At 33.6% G+C, this 24,221-nt stretch overlaps 1 protein-coding gene across 1 annotated transcript in view; it reads left to right on the top strand.

Moving 5' to 3' along the window:
* Positions 1-1,595: 1,595 nt before the first annotated feature.
* Positions 1,596-24,221, top strand: part of LOC129229546 (Y-box factor homolog) — a 41,429-nt gene continuing 18,803 nt past the window's right edge. The window contains exon 1 of the mRNA XM_054863867.1: positions 1,596-1,804. Within this exon, the coding sequence (XP_054719842.1) occupies positions 1,729-1,804 (76 nt within the window). The 5' untranslated portion in view covers positions 1,596-1,728. The remainder of the gene's footprint in view (positions 1,805-24,221) is intronic.

Below are 24,221 nucleotides of genomic sequence, written 5' to 3'. Positions count from 1 at the left end.
ACAACCACTCAAAATAAAATAATATGCTAATCAAACAGTAAATTAAAAAGTTATGGCAAAAAAGGTCACATTATGGACTCTACATAAATGTCAAAAATACCGTGAAATGCCCCATAAGCAAAAAATTCTTTACAAGTACAGAAACTCATGCCTTACAGTTATCTGTGAATGGTAAATATTTTAAGAAAAAAAAATTTACAAGGCGGCATCTGAATGAAGTGTACGTAGGCACAAAACTTTAAAAAAGCAATATCCCATTTTAAGCTCGGCCACAGATCAGTCTTTCGAGCTTAGCACGACAGTATTGGGAAAGTCACTAATGTAAAAACCAATGTCCTTGAAGCATTTGTCACACTCAAAACCTTGCTTCTCCTGAACTGCTTGTATCCGAGCAAAATATCTAACATGCAGAAAATGTGACAAAGGAATACATACCTTGGCATGTCCATGTTTTCCCTGTTTTTGAAGTACTCATTTCCATGATTTTACAAGGACGAGCTTTTAACATAACAAAACCATTTTTTCTTAAAGACGAGCACTGCACTGGATATGTTGCAGAAGCTCCAGCATTAGCTGCAGAATAATCTTCTTCTCCTTCCATTTTGTGAGCTAGGATTTAGAATGTCTTTTAGTAAAAACTTTATGAAAAAAAAAAGCATTTACTAGAGAAGAAGAGAGGAAAAAAAGGAACTTCTAAGAGAAACAATTTTATTATTTATTTAGAACTATGAGTGAAACAAGGCAAAAACACACTAAATTCGCGTTTTTTGGAAAATAACACGGCCGTAAAATACAATTATTGACAGGGAAAATTAACATTTTTCAAAACCTTTGAAATTACTCTACTTTTATCAATGTTATGAATAACTATTAACTGTAAATAGGTGTCCTATTAAGCCTAAAGATATTTCAACCAACATGCAACGCGGCAACACGTTATACGAGTTACCGATTAAACTTGATAATAACTGCTCGACTTTAAACAAAACTAATTACTAAAGATTCAAGAAGATCTAGTATAGAAAATTTAACTTTTGAATACGTTATTAATTACAAAAACATCACATAAGTAAAAACTCGTGGCATACATAAGGCTTAACTCTTAACATTATGAATCAGCCATGTTTTACTGCAAGGAAACGCCGGAAAGCTATAGAATTCCACAGGGACACAAAGTGTCAATAAGAACCTTTGTACGGACAAAAAATGAAGATAAAATTTACATTTTTAAAGTACTTACTTATGAACTTAGAATTTAATTACAACTAGAAGCTCCTACAACAAGATATGGTCTTTCTTACATGTGATTCCACCTGGTGAGAAGTTTAGGAAACATGCAGGAGGGGCTGAGTAGAGAAGTTGCTACCGTTGCACTTTCCTGCTCCAACAATTATAATTATATTCACATGCATAAATATGGTGATTTAAAATCTATAAGCACATTTTTGTTTGATAAAAAATGAGAGTTTTGGGTTTCGCCATCTTTCTTTGAATTGCTTAATATTTGTTACAGTAAGGAAGATGTAATCGACCAATAAGAAAACTCCTTTCATTGGGCTCGGAGCAATTTTTTTTTTCACACTGCCGGTGCGGTGTGTTGTCTATGAATATCATACTCTAGTTGTGTTTGAGAAAAAACGTGAGCGAAGGGAAAGAGATAGAGCTTTGAAATTAAGCTTGTTTGTGGGCGGCTGGGCTGTTTTCAACAGAAATTCTATCAAAGCGTGGATGATGTCGGACACCAAGGAAGATCCAGATCTTTCCCCATCGTCCGTGCCCATCAACGCTTCAAAAAAATTAATCGGTAATTGATAATCCAAGTGTTTTATAACTGTTGTAGAACAGCCTTAGGCCTAAGAGCTGGAGTCACATTGCGGTTGTTGATGGCTTATTTCTACAATTTAATTATATACTCCCATTTCATCGTAAATTGTTTTCGCTCCAACACTGACAAAAAGAAAGAAAAGAAAGATTTCAAAGTTTAAACTCCAGACATATGATATAAAGTCTTTATCTTTTAATGTTATAAACATGAAATATGGTTACTCAAATTGCCAAGCGTAAATACGGAGAGTAATCTTTTTGCTCTCCAGTATAAAAAAGAGAAATAGTTGCTTGTTTTGCATAACATTTAGAGAGAATAACGTAGATCATAAGACATTTCATTTTTCGAACTTAACCTACTACTAAAATGACTAGTTCTAAAAATAAGTAAAAGTGATTTTAGTATAACTCTAATGTAATATGGAAATTTTTGTTATCCAAATTTCATAATGCACATTTCCCGATCAAAAGAATAGCAAATATGTGTACATTTTACAAAAATTTTTACTTGAATCTTTTTTTAATTGTTAAAATCTGAAAACGAGCTAAAATTTAAAAAGTATTTAGAAATTTCACATTATTGTTAGGCTTTTTAAAGATTTCTATATTTTAATAATGTACTAACTAAACCTATGCTATTTAATAAGTTATGATTTCATTCTGGAAGTTTACTTATAACCAAATGCTTTAAATAAATATTTGAATATGACTACAGTTGTAAAATAAAGTATGATTTGGCTATTCTGGAGTTATGTTTGGGAAGTTTCCATAAACTGTTTAGATTTTTTCCAAAGACAAAGCTTTGTACTGGAAATTTCAATATGCTATATTTTAATGTAATGATTAAATCTTATAAGTTTTATTGTATCCACATTAGGAATTTGGTTTTTTTTTACGTCACAAAATTTCTGATATACATTGAAATTGATGGAACAACTCTAATAAAATTACATTAAGTGTAGGCTTGCCAGACACCCCGGTTTTCAGACAAAATCCCTGTGTCCCTGCCGGTTTATTTCATGTCCTGGTAAAAAATAAACTTAATTATAGATGACCAAAAAGTCTAAAATTTATTAACTGTGAAAGATAATTTAAAATAATTAGGTACTAAAATAATTTTTGCAGCCTGGGTATGTTTTTAGTCATCTTAAGAGTGAAGAAGCTTCTTTCATATGATGCAGTATTCCTTGGTATGCATACGAAAGTATAATTATAAAAGATTAAGATGTTATTGGGATGTAAATGCTTACAAATAAAGTATAGTAGCCATGAAAACAATTATAGAGCAGAAATAAGTACTATGTTACACTTCCAAGGTATGCATAAGTTTTTTAAAACCAGGCATTAATGGATGGTAAAGGTCTCCTCTTATTTATGCCTTTGAAGAAAATGCATCAATGACATAATTTTTGTCTAATTAATCTAATGTCCCTTTCAATGTTCAATAATGCAATGTCTGGTAATATTTCTTGTCCATTTGTGTAGCATAGGTAAGTTTTTAGTGTTTTCAAGTCTCAGGAGAAGCTTCTTTCACATGAGGCAGTGTTCGTTGGTATGCATTAGAAAATTGAAAAAAAGATAAAAGACATCATTATTATGTGAATAAGATCTTTTTTTTTTCTGAAAATTAATGCTTTATGTCGGGGCTCGAAAATTATATTGCCCAACATGCGCGGGGCATGTAAAAATTCCAATCAGGCATGAATCTTTTACCCTTACTTACCCAGCTGGACTTGTAATTTTTCTATCAAATACTTCTTCCTAAAACCTTATTACGTATTTTATTGAGAAAAGTACTGGAGCTCAAAATTTTATTTCAAATGGTACACTGCTAAAATCCTATTTGGACAAACAAAATCATTAGACATCATATACAGCTGTTAAAATTATTTTTTTTTGTCCCATTCGACAAATTCAAATGTTTTTATTTTTATACCAATAGAAAAAAACTGGCCTTGTACAAATTTCATTCGGGCTTGTAATATTTAGATAAACATGCCCGGCAGGGCATGTAAAACGACAAAGATTTTTCTAGTCCTGCTTTATGTTATGTTTAAAAAAACATAGCTAGCCACAACTTTTCCTATCTTTCTGGCAGAATTTAAATCCCTTTTCAGAAAAACATCTTTTGAGGCTGTCAAAAACTTGATCCAATTTTTAGCATCTTCTTAAGAATGAAAATGCTGCTCCACCAGGCAATGTGTTATTGTTCAGGACAAATGGTAGTCGATCATGGGCGAATTTGAGGGCAGGCAATGCCCCCCAGTCTTGGAAAGACTTTATACATAGTAACAACACACCTTTCAAAATCTTTTTTAATGATTTTTTTTTCTTTTTTGACTAGTTCAGATGTGAAAATGAAGAAAATAGCGAATCTCCTTTCCTGATGGGGGAGGAGGGGGGGGCAACGTACACTGTATTACAAGTACTAAAGCTCTCACTAGGTTGCTGAAATGTGTTAAAAATGACTATTTTGAACTGAAAACTTCTGATTGAGCTATGCGTTCAGCTGCAATACTTGAAACAATCAAAGATTATTTCAACAAATTAGAAGCTAAAAAAGATTTAAAAAGTCCGGATTTACCTATAAACTAAACAAGATACAGCTTAGGGCACCCACTTTGTTCAAGGCCCTCAACTCCCAAAAATTTTGTGATTTATTCCAAAAAAAAAAAAAAAAAAAGCTCTTGAAAAAATTAATTTCATTTTAAATGACTTTTTATCAGTTGTCTTAAATTTCTTCCACTTGTTATCCGTGTAAAAATTAAAAAATAGGCAACTCCCCACGCTTTTTTTCTATTACAGTAAAATTAAGTGTTTGGTCAATTACTTTATATACTTGTCATCCAAAGATTATTTTTAACTCTTTAGTTCATTTTGCTACAAAATCGTGTTTTTTTAGTTTTTTAAACTATTATTTATAATGGAATGTATCTTAGTATTCTATTGCATTATTTGCCTCAGACATTTTGAATGCTTTCTGGTAAATTCATGTGCAAACATTGTTACACACCACAGCTCTGATTTGTACGTTGTACGTAATTCTAATAAGCCACTAGCTATTTGTCCAAAGGAAAGTTGGACCCACAAACGTACAAGTTAAGCTAATAAAAGCATGTTAAATAGAATAAACTAATAACTTTTCGTTAATAAATTAATTTGATTATAGAATATTGCATTGTCATGGGGTCAATCCGATCTCAAAAAGTGGGCGAAAATTCAGTTGCAAGAGTATGAATTTAATTTTGGTGTAGACGGATTAGAACGCACACTCAATGATTCCCAGAGGTATACGTCAGCGAAGACTCGCGCCTTTAGACCGCTCGGCCACGAACGCTCATAAAGTGGTGGAATGTACTAACGGTAATAAGCCACTAGCTCATAGTCCAAAGGAGAGTTACTCACAAACATACAAGTGAAGCTAATAAAAGCGTGTGAAAAAAAATCATAACTTAAAAAGTGTTTGTAATTATGGGACACCCTATTTTCTAGTTTTCTTAATAAATTCAACACATGGTGTTTTTAAAATAAATCACCCCAACTTGCGTTTCCCGTACTGGTTATCATTATACATGTACTGAATCAAATCCCTCCCATTGGTATTTTTACTGTGAATTGTATTTTATGCTTGTGTCTATATTTTTAAGACAAGGTATAGTTTTCGTACATGCAAAAATATTTGCTTATTAGTAATTTAACCAATCTTCTAAATGTGTTCTGAGTTTTACTAAAAGATGTTTTAAACTAAAAATTAACAGGAATAAGTATAATTTATATATTTTTTCCACTTTGTATTTCCTAATTTCAGAATTTTTCTTAAAGTTGTTTTCCACTGAGTTTTCAAAGAAAAAAAGTAAATGAAAAACTGCTCCCAATAATATTTACTCACTTAATATTTTAAAGTTACAAGATCTTTTAATTTATTTTCCTAGTTTCAGAAAAGTTTTACTCGTTATACAATAAATATATGAATTAAACAAAACTTTCAGTCAAAATTTGTACCAAATTAGCTGTTTATTATGTTACTGCATATTGCAAACAAAGCTATATCTATTTCACTAAGTATGTGCTCTCTTTTGTTATGCCAAAGTTTGTTAATTTTTTTAATTTTAGTCAGTATTGGTCAGTATTTTGTAATTTTGATTCTGTGAAGTAAGTATTCTTGACCCTCCAAACAGTTTTACCCCCTGTACCAGGATGATTTAGCAACTAGTCATTAAATGCAACTTTGCAAGCTCCTTTAAATGCACCATAAACTGCAACATCCAGTAGTTGAAGTCGATGAGAGCATTGAGGTGGAAAAAAATGTAAAACAATACCATTCTCCTTTACACATGTTATGGCTTGAATTGAAATATGAATTAATAGGATTGTGAATATTGGATTTTGTGTGTTCTTTTATATAGAATTTGCGGCACTGTCTAGGGATATTTTGAACGATACTCGTATTCTTCTTTGTAGTAGGACGTAGGATCCGTTGCAAAGAACTACAACCAGGTGACGACACATAATATTTATTATTTACAACACAAAGCACAAGACAAAACACACACGGGAAAAAAGACGTCCGCCATTGTGAAACATAAACGGGCATCTCCTCTCTTTATCAAACTCCCCGCTAGAGGGCAGAGTTGCACAGAATGAACGTAATTCAGTTGCCAGCTTATTTCTTACAGAATCAGCCATCCTGCAGGGACTGGCCTCAGTGACTGACAATTAAATTTCGATGCATAAAAACAAACATAATTAAACTTTAGATAAAAGTAAATGTAACAAAACAAAAAGAATGAAACATAATATTAAATTTGTTTTTTTGAATAGTAATTTAGCATGTCAGCCAATGAGCTTGTTGAGTTAGGACCCTCATGACTACCCACTTTTTTACGCGTCCTATAGTTCGTTTTCTTGTTTTCGGCCTGAATATTTTTTCAGGGTACTCCTGTTGTCTGCTGATGTAGTATTCTGTCATCGGTGCGGTAATCACTTTAAGCTTTAGCGGTGAATGTTGATCTTCTGTCGGCTATTATTCTTCTGGGATTTTCAAAAGTCTTCTGTTACAGTCTCAGTTTATCGTTCTTTCTTTTTTTCGAGGGTGAGACAGGTGCAACTTTGATTTTATCTTGAGTTTTTGCCTCGATTAACCAAACTACCTCTACTCGTTTCCGAAATTTGATGCCTTCTTTACCTAGTAAGACTGATGCTTGTTCTAAAATGTCTGAACCTTTGATCGCCTGATATTCTAAATACCGTCCAGGAACAACATGCCATGTCAAAGTATATTTTTGTTCATCTAATTCCAACTCTTCCTGGAAAGACCCTTTAGTCTTTAGTTGAAATTTACCTAGGGGCAGTTCTCAAAAGGTGGGAACAAAAAAGTTAACTTTGAGCAATTTCAAAAATTTTAGAATTTGATGTCAATTTTGCTTTTATTCTATAGTATGCATACCTAGAACACAATATATGAACATGAAAAGACAGCAGGTATTTGTAAAAATTGTTAATTAGCAAATTAAATCAGCAATCTGTAGGTAACAGATTTTGGACATTGTTGTCCTGTAGGTAACGGATTTTGGACATCATCATCATAATGTAAGTTTCACCAATTTTGACAACTGTTAATCTGATTTTTAACTTTTCCAATGAAAATTTTATTTACTACTTTTTGAATTTTGCAATTTAATGATAAAGAGGATATTAATGAAGTACTTGAATGGCTATACATATTGCTCTTTACATATAATAAAGTTTTGGAATGATTTTGAAGAAGTTGATGAAAGGTAGAAAAAAGCTTCTTGGAAATAATTATACAAACTTGTAGTTTGATTTATTGGGACAAATAAGGAATAAAAATAGAAACAAATAAATACGATATATATATTTTTAAAGGAAAAATAAACAAAATATGCTTTAAGAAAGAATGTAAAAAATGACATCAGTTTTAATAATGAATATTTTTTCTAATGTCATAAGAATTAAAACGATGTCTAAAAAAATTATTGAAAAAAGAAATTCGTATTTCTATTTCGAGATCGTTAAATTATGTTTAAAAGAAAGAAGAGAAAAAAAAATTCTAAAATAATAAAAGCGGCGGGAAAAAAAAATTGCTAGCGCAGGTGATAACGTCGCCAAAACTGGTGCAGCTGACGATTAACTACATTTGTCAAACTGGAATCCCCCTCTGGTAACCTTTAGCTTTTCGTATACTGTGTTGTCGCTAACGGAGGTTTGCTTGGCGATTTTCGCGCAAAATGGCTTTCGTTCGATCATAACCAGCCATGTTTCTACTGTAATTTATGTATTGTTCAATGTGTAACGTATTAATTATGCAAAATACCAATGGATTACAGAAGATAACATCATAATAATCTTTTTTATTGATGTTAGAAGACAGTGGATTATAAAAAAATTATAAATAAACGGACAGAATTATCGGCGTCAAGATCGTAACGCGATTTGGACATCTCACATTTATGTTTAAGAAAAATTATTTTTCTTCTAAGATACTGCATAAAAGCTTATGAAAATACTTTTAAACAATTGAAAACTGATTCTGAGGATCGATAAATACCTTTAAAACGAAAACATCATATACTAAGTTCTCAAATAATAGCATTGTAAAGATCGCAACTTTTGGACATGCATCAAATTTCAAACTTACTTTTTTCTAAAATCGTTTACAAAGTAAATAATCTGTCTTTACTTTTGTTATTTGTGTAAAATATTAACAAAAAATTATTCATTGTAAGATTCATGCCTTTAATTTTTTTTTGAAACGTATGGAAATAATTTAAAAAATTTTTTTTTAATGGTACATTTGCTCAGTTAACGTTTTGGTATGTCCAAAATTGTGCCATTTAGCAAAGAAAATATTTTTTAAGGGCATTTGAAGAGCTTTTTTTCCATAATTATTGTCAATTCTTGTCTCTATACAGCATTATAATTTACCTCAAAAATTTTAGAGGCAATTAAAATGAAAGTTATTTGGTGTTGAAGCTTCAAAGTTGAAGTCTGTGTTTGCTCCCACCTTTTGAGAACTGCCCCTAGGCCGGACAGTGCAATTGTTTTTTTTCGAAAGTTCAGAGGGTTTTATGATTTTTTTTGCTGATATCATCGCGTATTAGGCTGACAGAACTAACATTGTGGATTAGTGCATTAAAAACTTTATTTCTTAGAGTCACTTCCCTTATCCCCATTTTTTCTTCTGAATTTCTCGAGCAGAATTGTACCATAGTGGCTGAGGACTCTTCAACCTTCGTATTAACGCTAGGTCTTTCTGGACATTCTACGCTGTAATGATCTGGATTACGGCAGTAACAACATATCAATTGCCTCAGTGAGTTATTTCTCTATGTATAGACAGGGTGGCGACAGATCAGGGAAAAGTCAGGGAACTTTATTAATCAGGGAAATATCAGGAAATTTTGAAAAAATAACAAAAAATCAGGGAATTTTATGAAGAAAATTTTTTCTTTTTTGCTTTACAAAATGAAATACTCTTAATTCCCTATTCATTTTCCGCCAATTATCTGTTCAAAAAAAGTAAAATTAATGAGGTGCGATTATACACTGCCGCATATTTGTGCATCTTTTTTCCTCAACGTCAAAGTATTGAATGTCACTTATTAACTACAGGATGAACTTATTGAGATTGCTTCTGTGTCTGTTAGGTTGTTTATTTTACCTAGCTTGAAATTTCCTTTTACGCTTTCAATGCTACGTAAAATAAACAACCATACAGGCAAAGAGGAAGCCTTCATTAATGCCTTAGCTCCGTTGCCTTTATTCCATCGTCTTGAAGTAATTAAGAACTGTAATCACGATTTCAAGAAGAAATCTTTGGTGGTTTTTGAATTAATACTATAAAAGCTTAAAAGTTATTACTTCTTTGGGTTTTTAATTTAATTGCTAAAATAGAACTTTCAAGTAAAAAACTTTGTTTTTTGCCTTTATACTATTTGTTGTCACCGCAGATTATAAAGGTTTTCTTTTCTTCAGACTTAAGTAATTTTTTAATTTTATTACCAAGTTGTATTCTTTTATATATTTTGATATTAACTAATTGCTTTTTTTTTCTTGCATTCAAAGTTGTTTGTTACCAAAGCAATCTAAGATTTTTTTTTCGTTACATACTGAAATCATTTGAAGTAGAGTTAACTTGTGAACTTAAGTAAATATTTTAATTTTTTTATTGCTAAAATGCTGTATTCATTCATTAAAACCTATATTCTTGATTAGAGAAAATCTCCCTATGAATGGATATCAAATGGTTTCATCTATTTTGCATAAATATGTCAATTAGTTAGATAAGATTAACAACATTACTTCTATTCTTTCACTATTACTTGTTATTCTTGCAACAATTATTATACTGTTTGAAAACTTAGCTCAAAATAATTTCAATTACTTTTTAGTTCTATCATAAATACACATATGTTTTTAAGAGTAATTTTAATAGTTTCTTAAATTTCTTATGCTAAGTGGTTTCTGGAAGTAAAGTTTTTTTTTTTTGAATTTTCTATAATCTTTCCATGTATAAAAATTTAATGTACTGTTTTGTTGGTTTTTCTTTCCTTCCAAAAAAACTGTCTTGTTTTTTTTAAAACCATTTTATTAAAAAAGTAGCATCTTTTAAAAATATATCTTTAGTTCAACAACTTTACACAACTTAAAATGCTTAAAATACTGCATTTAATACAAACATACAATGGATTTCAAGTAGAGCAAAGAAAGAAAACCATTATCATTGGTAACGTAAATCAGGGAAATTTGGTGAACTTAATCAGGGAAAAGTCAGGGAACTTTTTTTCACAGTTCCTGTTGCCACCCTGATAGACCTCGATTCGTCCGAAAATATTTTCTCTCGTTTCTACTATTTTCGTTCCTAAAATGTTCTGGGTTATGTGAAAAATTCTCGAACTTATAAACTTCTCTGTCCTCATATTTTTCTCTTTGAAGCAAATAGGACAATTTCAGCTTCAATGTCCTTTGTACGTCCTCATATTCTTCAAATTTCTTCGCTAATTCAACAGATTAATTAATGGTAGACCATTCATCCAAAAAATGTTCCTTTAACTCGTTCGGTGCCTTTCTCTTCATTTGGTCCGCTATAATTAAATCGCTAAGTTGCTCATAAGTTTCCATCTTCAAACCTGCAATCCATCCTTCGAACTATGTTTTCAATCCGACCATGTGTGTTCGGTAACTTTTCAATGCGAAATAAATAGTTGGTGCAGTTTTTCCAGAGACAATTTGAATCGTTTTAAGAGTGCGCTTTTGACGTGGTTGTAATCGTTTGCTTTTTCGGCCGGTTCTCTGGCAATCATGTGAGCAACGTCTATCGGTATCAATCAGAGGCGCCGACTTGCAAAAATTATTGAGGGGGCTAGACATCACTGGGGGTTTAATTGGTTATGCAATCCCACGGAGAAATCCCCCTCCCCCAAATAAAGGTCAGATTTTTGTACCTTGAAAATGCCAATTTACATATTTTCTGGTGTTTAATTTAAACAGACAAATGTGACATGGCGTTTTTACCGTAAAACAATCTAAAAAATGGTATACAAATTTTCTAGTTCAACTAGATCATGTCACTTGTCTTAGAAAGAGACAGTTTTTTGTTCTCTTTTACGGGGAGCCGTGCAGTGCCGTAGCGAGGCATTGAAAAAGGTAGGGCACTTGACTTGCATGGAAGGGCACTCCTAGAGATGTCGACTTAAAAAAAAAAAATATTGTGAAGGGCGGGGGGGAGGGGGTCTTGCCTCGGGAAATTTTCTAAATTTGAGATCAAATATAGTGAGCTTCAAAGTTTTTTTAAAAGCATTTTAAAGTCATTTAATCAACATTAGAACCCCGAAAACTCGACAAGCCTGACACATATTTTTTGTCTTTGAAAAAAGGAAACAATAAATACAAACACGCACAGTATTTTTGTAAAAAGGTAATTTAATTAACGCATGTTTTTTAAGATCAGTTGTTTTTTCATAAGTGATATCGGCTGACATATTCAAGTGTGAACGCAGTCTCTCAATGTCTAGGTCATTTTTGAAAAACTCACTTGATTTTTCAAAATTTGTTTCACTTTTGTTTAATAAAAGCAAGCACTCTTGTTCAACTGCAGTGACCTATGTGAGTCCAGTTGATGTAAACCGCCCAATAATGCAAGATTGTACCATTTCACAAACCTCAATGTATTGCCTTGTAGTACTTCGGGATTTTGAAAGTGTGCAGTGAGCTGGCTTTGTTACTTTTCATACTTCTTTGTATACGTCGATTCCGAAGAAGCGAAAAGATCATCATTTTGTGAAGGTTTTCCTTTTAAACACAATTCCCAAAAGCATTCAAAACTATCACGCCTCCCATTTAATATACAAAATCAAAGTCTCATATATTTTTTCCAGATCAGCATAGATGAGCGCGCAGCAGCGCTGCCCACTCGCAACAGACTTGACCCGTAAGTTCACGCATTGGGACAAATTCTTAGTGTGCTTGCAGAATCGTAACACCATCGTTATTCACACCACTCGTTTTCAGTTAACCAGCTTACTACCATAATAATTATTTGTTTTAACTCATTACTGAATGTATTTTACAAGGTAAACTATCTTCAAACAAGGAAAATGAAAGATAAATTTATGAGTTTAGAAAGCATAAAATGACTAATAATTTTCTTGATTTATTGGGGGGGCTCTGCCCCCTCAAAAATATTTTTGAGGGGGCTCGGGCCCCCTCAGGTCCCATGGAGTCGGCGCCACTGGTATCAATCCTATAAGTTTCCGAACCCAGTCTTTCTTCGGCAGGAAAATTAGTTCAGCATATCTTTCAAACAGAGAGATTTAAGCAGGGTCGGATTTGGAAGTGTGGAGGCCCTGGGGCAACGAAGGAGTGGAGGCCCCTAATCAGAGTTCGAAAAGATGATCATAGTTTCGAAAATATCCGATACTTTGTTATATATCCGAATATTTTGATATACATGTATATATCCGATATTTTCGACCTGTGAAAGTTAGGATATTTTGTAAAAATTTTATTGTGGGGGCCCCGGGGCGGTAGCCCCGCCTGCCCTCCCCTAAATCCAGCCCTGGATTTAAGCTAATATCATCTTTCATATTAAACTTGTGGAACGCTTCATGAACAAATTTACTCGGCATTGAGGCATTTTCCGTAGAACTCAGGGTTGGCAGGTTTCTGCCAAGGCGGTAAAAACCACTGGTAGAAACCGGTTAAAACCGGCATGGCAAAAACCCCTTTCTGCCACATTTATGGCAGAAACTCAAAAAATGACATAAATGCAATTCCTGACATACAATAGAAAATGTATAAGAAAAATAATCAAATAATAACCCAAATACAATTTATTTACAACACTATCACCATTCAAAATCAAATTTTACATTGTTTTCACACTGCAGCAGCCTGTAACAAAATAAAAGTTTTGACGCTGTTTCTAAACCTAAACAATTTCTCAATTTGTTGTGCACAAAGGAGAAATTTGAGAAGATTCTTTCAACCCCAGCAGAACTAGCAGGGCATTATCCTCAAAGAACAAGCAAGATTCACAAAACTTTCATCTATAGCACATTTTTACAAACTGGACCACCATTTGGTAGCTGGAGTAGTTGTTACAACTTGATTGGAAAAATAGGTTTTGGGAAATGGGGCCGATTTGTTTTGTAAAGCTATGGTATAAGGTACATAATCAGAGTTAATATTTGTGAGTAAAGTTCGGGCACTTTCTTCTTGATTACATGATTAATTTACTCCCAAATACTTTGGATGGAGCATATAGGTGAGTAAATGATTATCAGTAACTGCTTGATTAAGCTCTTTGAGAATAGCTTTATTCAGTTATATTAAGTGTAAAATGACAAGTTCCTGAATTTTAGAGTTTAATGAAATAAAACAAAACTGTATTTATTTAAATATTTGATATATTAAACTTTATATTAAATGCAAACAAAATAATTATAAACAACAAACTGAAAAATTTGTTACTTACAGCATTACAAGGCTAAAACTTCTAACACATAGCAATTTCAACTATGATAAATTTTACTTTGCTTTGGAAATGTCAGTCTTGTTATTTAACATATTTTTAAACTAATTATTAAATAACTATTATATTAAGTTTTTGCAATGATGAAATAGAAGTATATTTTTTATTTTACTTACCTAATTGCCTGTCATTAAGTAATTACTAAAACTATTAAAAACATTTTCTAGTTTTGCCAGTTTCTACCAGTTTCTGCCGGTTTTTACCGGTTATAACCAGTTTCTGCCACTGGCAGGGCCAGGGGCGTAGCTAAGGGGGGGGGGGTTTGGGGACAACCCCCCCCCCCCCCCCCCGAAAAGTTAGTCTCAAAAAAAAGAGAAAAAGAAGAGAGAAGAGAAAGAAAAAAAAAGATGAAAAGGGAAAAATTGCAAGCGATTATACATATATATATATATATATAAGAAGTAACCCCCCCCGAAAGTCGGGTCTAGCTACGCCACTGGGCAGGGCAAAAACCAGTTTCTGCCGGCAAAAAGCCAACCCTGGTAGAACTATCTATTCATTTTGTGTAGCGCTTGTATTCTGAAGAGGATTTTCGCCCCTTCTTCTTTGTCACATTTTCCATGTATCAACTTTTGGAGAGGGAGAGCATTGAAGAGACTATGTTCATTCATAACACACACAAACTAATTTATTTTCTACACACGGAAACAGTATTCATGATGGGCAGCCAATTTGCCCTTTTTCCCGAATAGCGGTCAAGAGATATGCCATAAATTTATCCCGCTATTCGGTCAGGAGATTTTTTTTTTTTTGCAGTCATGCCTTCATAACTGCCTATAGCCATATGAACTCAGGCGCTCTCATGCATCTGCGCAGAAGGCAATCGCGGAAAGCCCCATCACGCAATTATGGAGATCCCGAGTTATTAATCTTGGGATCCCTGTCAAGTGTTACGAATGTAACCACTTGGAGCATATAATTTCTTACATATTCTTAATTTCTCAAGCTCGAATTCCTTCTCTTCTCGTATTATTTTTTCCAGTTCATAGTTTCTCCTCTTGTATTTTTAACTTTGCAAGTTCATGTTCCCTCTCCTCCTGTATTTTTAGATTGCCTAGTTCCCTCTCTTCTAGCTGGATTTTATCTGCATCTGCGCTTTCTTGCAAAATAGCTTCGATCATAGCTTTTACATCTTCTTCAACATATTTTGGGTCAATGATAATCATTTCCTTCATCTTAACTTTAGTGGCATCCGCCTCAATCGTTAATCCTTATTCTTTTGTTATCTCGAACAATTCTGCTTTCTTATAATGCAGTAGAAAAGGCATTTTATCGGACAGTTACGTGAATTCGTGAGTTTTTAGAGAAAGGGTATTTGAAACTAAGATACACTAATTGGGACCATGTAATTACAAAAACTTTAAAAATAAATTAAAGTATAAAATACAAATATCAAGTACTGTAAAAGAAAAACATATTTATAGCAATAATCAATTCTCTTTCTAAAATTAAATGCACACGATAAATAATTATTTTGTATAATAAAAAATACCAACAGTATAAAAGCAATATTTCACCAAAAATAATTGCCAGGCAATAAATATCAAAATGTTCCAAAAGAAAAATGTAAAACACCAACTCATTTCTTTCCTCCCCCCTCTCATCTGGAAAATCTTAGTGTAGTGTGTTCTAAAAATAGATTTAATACCTGGGGGGGGGACATTTCTTTCTTTTTTGTTTTTGATACTATTTCCATAACGGAACAACATTTGAAAACAGAATTTTCGAAATCTTTCACACTAATTTCCCAGACAGATATAATATTCAAATATGTCATGAATTAAAACACTTAATGATACAAATAATAAATCAAATGAATCAAAAAATTAACTCTGAATGATTAAGAAATATAATTGCATGCATTTCACCGATATTTTCGTCATTGCTGCTTGAAGGTTTTTCACGAACTTTACGATATAGAAAGGAACAAAGTGTTATTCTTATTTTCCATGAATGTGGTGGAAATCTGCAAGCACTTGGTACTCGAAGAACATCAACGGGGAACAGTTCTTTTTCGCTTTAATACGGCACAATGAATTCACTTGAACGAGGGCGGTAGAAATCTGCAAGCAATTGGTACTCAAAGTACATCAACGTGGAACGGTTCTTTTTCTGTTATACAGCACGATAATTTCACTTGAAAACCAGTAAAAATCTGCAGGTATTTGGCACTTGGCAGGGAACATAGATGAGGGACAGTTCTGTTTCGTTATTAACATAGCGTAGTAACTTCACTTGATCAAGGACGTTGGGGATCTGCTAGTATTTGGCATGGAACATTGACAATGAACTGTTCATTTTGCGGCACGGTAATTTTTATTGATTGAGAGAGGTAGAAAGCGAAGAACATTGATGAGGAACAGTTCGTTCGGTTCATTTCTCGGAGTCAGAGTAGTCGGAGTCGGTTTGTAGAATTTGCGGCACTGGCTAGGGGTATTTCGAACGATACTCGTATTCTTCATTGTAGTAGGATGTAGGATCCGTTGCAAAGAACTACAACCAGGTGACGACACATATTTATTATTTACAACACAAAGCACAAGACAAAACACACGTGGGAAAAAAGATGTCCTCCATTGCGGAACATAAACAGGCGTCTCATCTCTTTATTGAACTCCCTGCCAGAGGGCAGAGTTGCACGGAATGAAAATAATTCAGTTACCAGCTTATTTTCTACGTTCATATACTACAAAACAGTTGGAAATAACTCTCTCGTCATCCATCAACTTTTGGTGGCAAACCTAATCTTCCAGTAAAGCATCACATAGAAAATCACACTATATTTCACTTGAGGGAAAATAAAATTTCCAGTTGCAGATATGATGCCACGAAAAAGGGGGAAAAAAATTAATTCCTTGCATTCTCCAGATACAAATCTAAGTTAGCAATCTGGCTTGCATTGCATCCTCCTCTAAAATCTCCTCAAACAGGACATCTCTTTTTTGCACAAAAACTCATTTGTGTATCGATAATAATGTTAAGGGCGAAGGAACACATTAAATGTATCTATAAATTCATAGGAACATATCTAAGTAGACAGTCTAAAATGGCTGCTTTACGAATTATGCTAATCGGTGTATAAATGGTATAACATTCAGGAACAGCGACTGTAACCAATAGTTTGGATGACAGAATTTCATTCATGCAAATCTGACATTCAGCATGCATGGTAGGATCTTTTACAGTAGGGTTGCATGTAATTTGCTTGATAAAGCAAATTACTAGATCTGTGCTGCATGTTTTTAGTGCTTGTAAAATCAACCTCACATTCTCATGATAAACACAAACGCATTCATTGTGTAGTATCTTTTCAAATAGACAAATGTGCTTAAGATGCAAACTTGGAAATTTAGATATCCCAATCATGAGCAAATCCACAAATGTTTCACAGAGGGAATAGTTGATTTTTCAACTTACCTTTTACTGCGTATCTGATTACACATGCTTGGGGGTGGGGGAATCACAGAACTTCAGTTTTCGTAATGATAAATCCTTCCCCTTACAATCATTGAAAGTAGTCTAAAATTGCACTTTTTGAAACTTCAGTTTTGAAAACATACTGAAGGAAAGTCAATGAACCAATTCTTTCCTCTTACACTACCTGAGATGTCTACAACTGCATCTTTAAAACTTAAATAGTGCGAAATGCTCCGGGATGACCTTGCAACGCCTCCTTTGAATATTACCAAAGATCGTCTAAAATTGCCATTTTGGGACTTTCAACTCTAAAACGTTTCTGGGAGGGGCGATTGCCCCTCCCTCGTATCCATCCTTGACCTCGATTTTTGCATCTCCGTAATTTTTTCTGAATTCCTGATATTCCTCATGCAATGACGTTAAGCATATACTTTAACTGCATGTGGTTTTTTTCTAAATTTTCCCATCATTTACATTTCTGATTATTAACTTATCTTTGCACCCTAGAGCTTGCCATGAAATTTCATCATTGTTGTAGAAGTTTTCCACCAGAGTTTTGAGGGTTTTTTTTAAATTGAAGCTTAGTGATGAAACTGCTTTTGTTGACATGTTGATTGTGCAGATAATTCCTGGTCATCTATTTTCTCTAGTAATGCAACAATAGCTTTTTCCTTGTGTGGAGAAGTAGATGGATTGCGTGTCGTGTCGGTGTGTAAACTTTTTTTAAAGGAGACACTTGCTCTTATATGTTGTTATGGAAAAAACCAATCTTTCTCTGAAATTTTCAAGACCAACGTGTCTGCATTGTAGTTCTTCTTTCTGAATTTTTTTCTTGCTAATTACTGAAATATAAGCATTCTTTTGCCTTGAAATTTTTCAACTGACAATCACTCATTGATTTTTTTCATTACTTTTCTCACCATTTTCTTCCTTTCACATTCAAATTTTAAATATTGTTCTCTTTTTATTAGATCTGAGACAAATTTAGCTTGCCGACGAGCCATTTTTTCTTTGTTGGTCAAAGGCATTTCTGTGTAGAAAACGAGTAATTTTTAATTTAAATTTGTTTTTTCCTATCGTTATTCTAATGTGCAAAATATTTCGAGAAATAATTATAGAACTAATTAAAATTGTAAGCACATTTCAGAAAATATACCGGATTTTCACTTTTTTTAATAGGTAACTAGCTGCGTCGCCCGGCTTTGCACGGTGCACCTCGAAAATAATAGTTATGTCTAGTGACGCGTGTTCAACAATCAGACTTGAACAAAAAAAAAATCAGTAAAATTTTGTGGCAGATTGCGGGAAAATAACCAAAAAAGAAACATTTTAAATCTCCCGATTGCAGGAAAAGCCTCAAAACAAAAACTAAAATTTTATTTGTTTATATTCGTGAAAAAAATGGCAACAAATCTTTCACACATATTTAACGAGTTTCTTCATGCTACAACTACAAATTTTAATAAAAGCATTGTTACGGAAAGTTGAGAGGAAGCACTGAGTAATAATTTGAATGGAGGAAAGCCTTCGAAAAATAGGAATTTTATTTTGAAATCTAAGAGTCATAATTAATAGTTTTTAATTGATGTCTCCGCTAATTCTTATCGGAGGATTATGTTAAATAGCCAAACATGAAGACGGGAAGATTACGAATCCATCGATACCTGGTTTGATGGTCAGTTCACTGTCGTTCGGGAGAAGAAGCTTGGACATACATAGATACGCTCAGTTTTTAATTATATAAGAGATGCCAAGTTTTTAATGAAAGAGTAGAATGTTATGTACATTTAGATAAAAATGAAGTTTTTATTGGTGGTCAATTATTCTACTATTTGACTTTTAAGCTGACTGTCATTAAACTGACTTAATATTTACTGAAACTAAAAGACCATAAATATAAGTTCTTTTTTTTAGAAGACTTGAAAAAAATAAATAAATTCTCTACATTTGTACCTATTTACCAGCACTCAAGAATAAGTTTTCTTAAAATCAATCCTATTTATGCTTCTCTTAAGAACACTGCTAAACAGAGCTTAAAAAATATACTGTTTTGTAAAATAATTCCATCCTATTTATGCAGCACAAACTTTTAGACAATTTAGTGTCAGACATAATTTATCAAAGTGCATGTTACAAACACCTAAGCTTTTGAAGACGAAAATATTTTGTTTAGGTCTCGTTTCTTGTGTTACATTTCTTCTGCCTCGTTAATATTGACATCAATTTTATCCTACCCTGTATACCCCTCCTGACTCTTGCAAGCTTAAGCTTTTGTGATAACTTTTAGTATATTCTTATACACTTCAACTCATAAGCTTCAAAATGATGCCTAATTTTTGAGAAAAAAAGATTTTTGAGTTTCCCATTTTTGTTGAATTGCCCTGAAGTCGATAAGTTCATGTGTCGTACCAAGTTTTTCACAGACTTCTGACTGAACTTGTTCATACCTGAGAATTTCAACATCTCATTAATCAACTTCATCATTACTTGGTTTTATTAAGTTGACTTTTTGAAAACTACTTCATAACAGTAGAGGACACATCATTCCAGGCCTTTTTGCAAAAGTGCATTGCAGTTAAAAGGTTGAGTTTTTTTTAAGAGACTGAAAATTTCATCACCATTCCTTTTTTTCTTAATCCAAAAATTCAGCAGTTTGTTGATTCTCGTCTTGCAGTGTCTTTAATTGAATTTAGTCAAGGAACTGTTGTGTTTGCTGGTAGAAATGTCGCCTTTTGCATTTGAAAGCATTATGGAATCCTCCACTTTGTAGCTTCCAACATTGTCGATAAACAAAGCAATATTTCTACTTTGTCTTTTCATATTGTGATCTAAATCTTTGGGCCCCTTACTAAAAACACTTTATGAGATTTTTGAGCGAGCATTTGCAGTAGATTTTTTTTTCATATTCTTCAGACCATGTGGGCATTTTACTTTTCCAATGACAAGATGCTCAGTTTTATCCTACCTGTTGCATTTGTGCTTAGCAGCACTGAAACCTTTTTTTTTTTTAATACTCCATGAACTTTCTCATTTTGTACCATTTGGCATTGCTTGAATTTTCCTTGCACATATCTGCCTATTTACCTTTTGTTACTTTCACTCATTTTTTTTTCTTTTTCACTGTCACTTATTTTCATATCTTCACTTTCACCTGTTCTCATGTTAAATTTAATATAGTGTTTAGGATTTAAACTTATGTTGGATGCCTTTAAGATCATCAATTTTAATAAAAGTGACATGTTCTTCTATTAGGAATTGATAATATTTTATTTCTTTGATGGACAACATAGTTGATCTAAGTAATTTTTCACTGCTTTAATTTTACTGCTGAAATACACAATAGTTACATTTTTGCAATTTTGTTGAGCTGATGTAGAGAATTCTTCAGCCTTGCATTGATTAAATTTTATGGACCTGGTGGCTTCTCTCATTGTGTTCCACCTACAACATCTAATGGCCCTTTATCATGGCATGTTACAGTGCCGTTCAATATCAATTGATTAAAGCACTGATTGGCAAATGGATTATTTCTGCTTAAAATGTTGCACATTTTCGTTGAACTTGTGAATAATTTTTGAAATTGATAGGTCAGGAAAATCATCTTTAATTTTTTTAAATTGCATTGTTAAATATTGCTACTGCATATTTATCATAATATAGATAGTTCCATATCACCATCACAAAAACAGACTTTAGATTATTCTAATAAATTAGATAAGCCAAGACTGCATAAATTAAACAAGATTTAGAGACCCAATGGGCCGACTAAATTCCATCTTGTGAGAAAAAACTAATTTTCTCTAAAATCAAAATGTAGGAGTAGTACATTTGATTTTATATTATTTTTGAAGCTTTGAATTAAACTCTTTTGTTGCTTAGTAAAAACATGTTGAAGAAATTGGGGTAGTTTTTCTTTTAATTTCTCAATTGCCTCATTCATTGATAGGCAGATTTTTTGCAATCCTACAGTATTTGTTTCATCTTTAATCTATTGAAATGATTTGTCTTCATCAAGATTTGTTTCTGAATTTTCAAATACTGTTTGAAGGTTTTTTAAACTTTCACAGCTAATACATGTTTCATAGTAATACAGTAGAACCTGCCACATCCGGATCAATGTGGCGACAGACCGATCCGGATATAAAGACCGCATTTAAAAATAGCTGTATTATAGAGTTTTCAAGCTGTATTTCTGTTCTTATAAACAAAATTTAAAGTTTTAAACATTTATAAACTTAGTAGTATGTACATACAATATGCTCCATAGAAAAACAAAAAGTTACACAATTTATTTACAAAAAGTTACATATCACAATTATAGTATTAACAAAAATTTACTTAGCTTTTGAAAAAGTTGGGTATTTTCTGCTGCTTTCCACACTACACGTTTTTTTGAAGCCATGTCTCTCATCCTTTTTAAGAGCATCACGTCATTTGCACAAGTATCTTCTTGACTTTGAACGTAGGACAGCAGAGCCTCGAACGACTTGAAAGCTTCTGAATGGCTCCTTACGTTTACGACCGTATTTTTGTCAGTGCTTTCATCCCCTTCGCTGTCTGAGTTTTTATCATCATTCTTGCACACCATGTTCAATATATCGCCGTCTGTTAATTCGTTCTGTTCGTCTGCACTCAACCACTCGTTAACATCGTCTTCCTTTATTTTTTCACATCCCGGCAGGTTCTTTACCAGTTCAGCAATCTCGTCTTCGGCGGAAGTTTCATTGCTTCCTTCCTCTGGTTTCTCTCCCGTAGATTCATCAGATGGTTTGGGTAATAACTTCCTCCATGACCTTACCATTGTTATTGGTTTTATGTCATCCCATGCTTGGGCCACCCACATCACCACATCCAACATGTCCACTTTTTTTAGAGTCTCTGTAACATTTTTTCCTTCATCCATTCCAGCAATCAAAACCGTCAGTAACTTTCGTCGATAGACATGTTTTATAGATTCTATAACACCTTGGTCCATACGTGAAATACCCCAGCCAGCTCAGTCATTTCCAGCCGAGGACTGCAGTTTCATGCTAATTAGCACTCATCAGCCCGGCATAGGAAAGTGACTGAGCTGGAGATGGAAAACCTCTTAAGGAAGCCAAGAGAGCGAAACAAACTGGTAGCTAATATGGAGTTAGCAGACCAGACGAGTGACCGAAGCAATGGTTCGGTTCAACTCGAAGATTGAACGCGAGGCAAGGTATATTCAGTAAATTACCTGCACGAAACTGCAGTCCTTGGCTGGAAATGACTGAGCTGGCTGGTGTATTTCATGTATTTCTACTTTAGCCCTGGCTAATGGGCGGTAATTTACTGAATATACCTTGGTCCATAGGCTGACAGAGGGATGTCACATTTGGGGGCAAAAAAACACTTTATTTCACCATCTTTTAGTTCTTCTGGTTCGAGATGAGAGGGTGCGTTGTCCAACAGCAGGACTGCCTTTCTCGGTAGATTATTTTTTGCTAAATGTTTTTCAAACTTTGGTACAAATTGATTGTGAAACTACTCTTTGAATATAACGCAGTCCATCCATGCACTCTTTTGGTGACGGTACCAAACTGGCAGGGAAGAAAGATCTCTAAAGGTTTTGAAAGCCCTAGGTTTTTTTGACTTTCAGATAAATCCTAGAGGGAGTTTGTGAGATCCTGTAGCGTTACTGCAGTCTAAAATTGTCACTCTTTCTTTTTTCTTCTTGAATCCTGGTGCACTGTTTTCTTGTTTTGAGGCCAGAGTGTAGGTCGGTAGCATTTTATAATTGAGACCTGTTTCGTCACAATTGTAAAGCTGGTCTCCGGTAATTCCTTCTTCTAGTAAGCTGTGCAATGTCTTTTTGAAGACTTCGACAACTTCTGGTTCAACAGACAGTTTCTCACCACATATCTGTAGCTTCCTCACACCGTACCGATTTTTCCAACTCTCCAACCATCCTTCACTTGCCTTGAAATCATTATCACCTTAAATTTTTTGTTGAAGTGTAAGGCTTTTTCTTTTAACATAGGTCCTGAGATTGGTAATCCCTGCTTCCTCTTTTGAGTGAACCAAACATACAAACACTCATTGATATGGTTGTTTGGGGCTTTTTCCATCATTTTCAGTTTCTTTATCCCAGTTGTTGAAGCCTGCGATGAGCACCATTTTTCAATTTCGTTTCTGGATTTTTTCCAGTCACTCACAGTGCTCTTCTTAGCCGTTTCCCCAGCATCTAACCTCTTCAAAGCACGAAACTTTTCTTCCATTATAAAGACATTTTTCTTCCGTTTCTCGGCCATATCACTACGAAAACGATGGACATACAACTGTCACTGCTCAAGAGCAAACAAAGACTGAGAGCAAACACAAACCGACATTCGCGAATTATAGAAAAGGGTGGGAGGAAGTCAAACCGGTCAAGAGTCAACTCAAGGTCACATACCTAGAAATACCACGTGCAACTATAGGCGCGGCGCCATTCATCTCTTCTTTCGTCCGTCGCACAGTTCGAAAGAAAGAAATACTTTGACTTTTTCTTACTCAAAAATTGAAAATTTTTTCCGCGAATCGTCCGGATATGGGGAGGTCCGGATGTGGCAGGTTTTACTGTATTTATATGTTGGATTATCACGAACAATAATTTTAACAAAATCGTATTATTTGGTGAAAAACTTATGCCTTCAAGTAAAAGTTGAACATTTTCATGATCTATTGCATAAGTAAAATTAGCTGATGTTTCATGCCTGAGACAAATGTGAGAAGAACGTAATTCACTAAATTTGGAGCAGCCAGTTTTGATGTTTGTGTTTAAAATTTAAGAGTTTCTCCTAGAGTCATACATACATATTTTTTCTGCATTTTTGAGTTGTTGCCTTTCGAGGCTTTAACAATGAAAGCCCTTAGCAAGCATTTTGTAGCATAAGCTACAAAACATGCTATCACTTCCACATTATGC

This window comes from Uloborus diversus, chromosome 9 (genome assembly GCF_026930045.1).
Source record: "Uloborus diversus isolate 005 chromosome 9, Udiv.v.3.1, whole genome shotgun sequence".
Classification (NCBI taxonomy): Eukaryota; Metazoa; Arthropoda; class Arachnida; order Araneae; family Uloboridae; genus Uloborus; species Uloborus diversus.
This window is presented reverse-complemented; position numbering and strand designations above follow the sequence as displayed.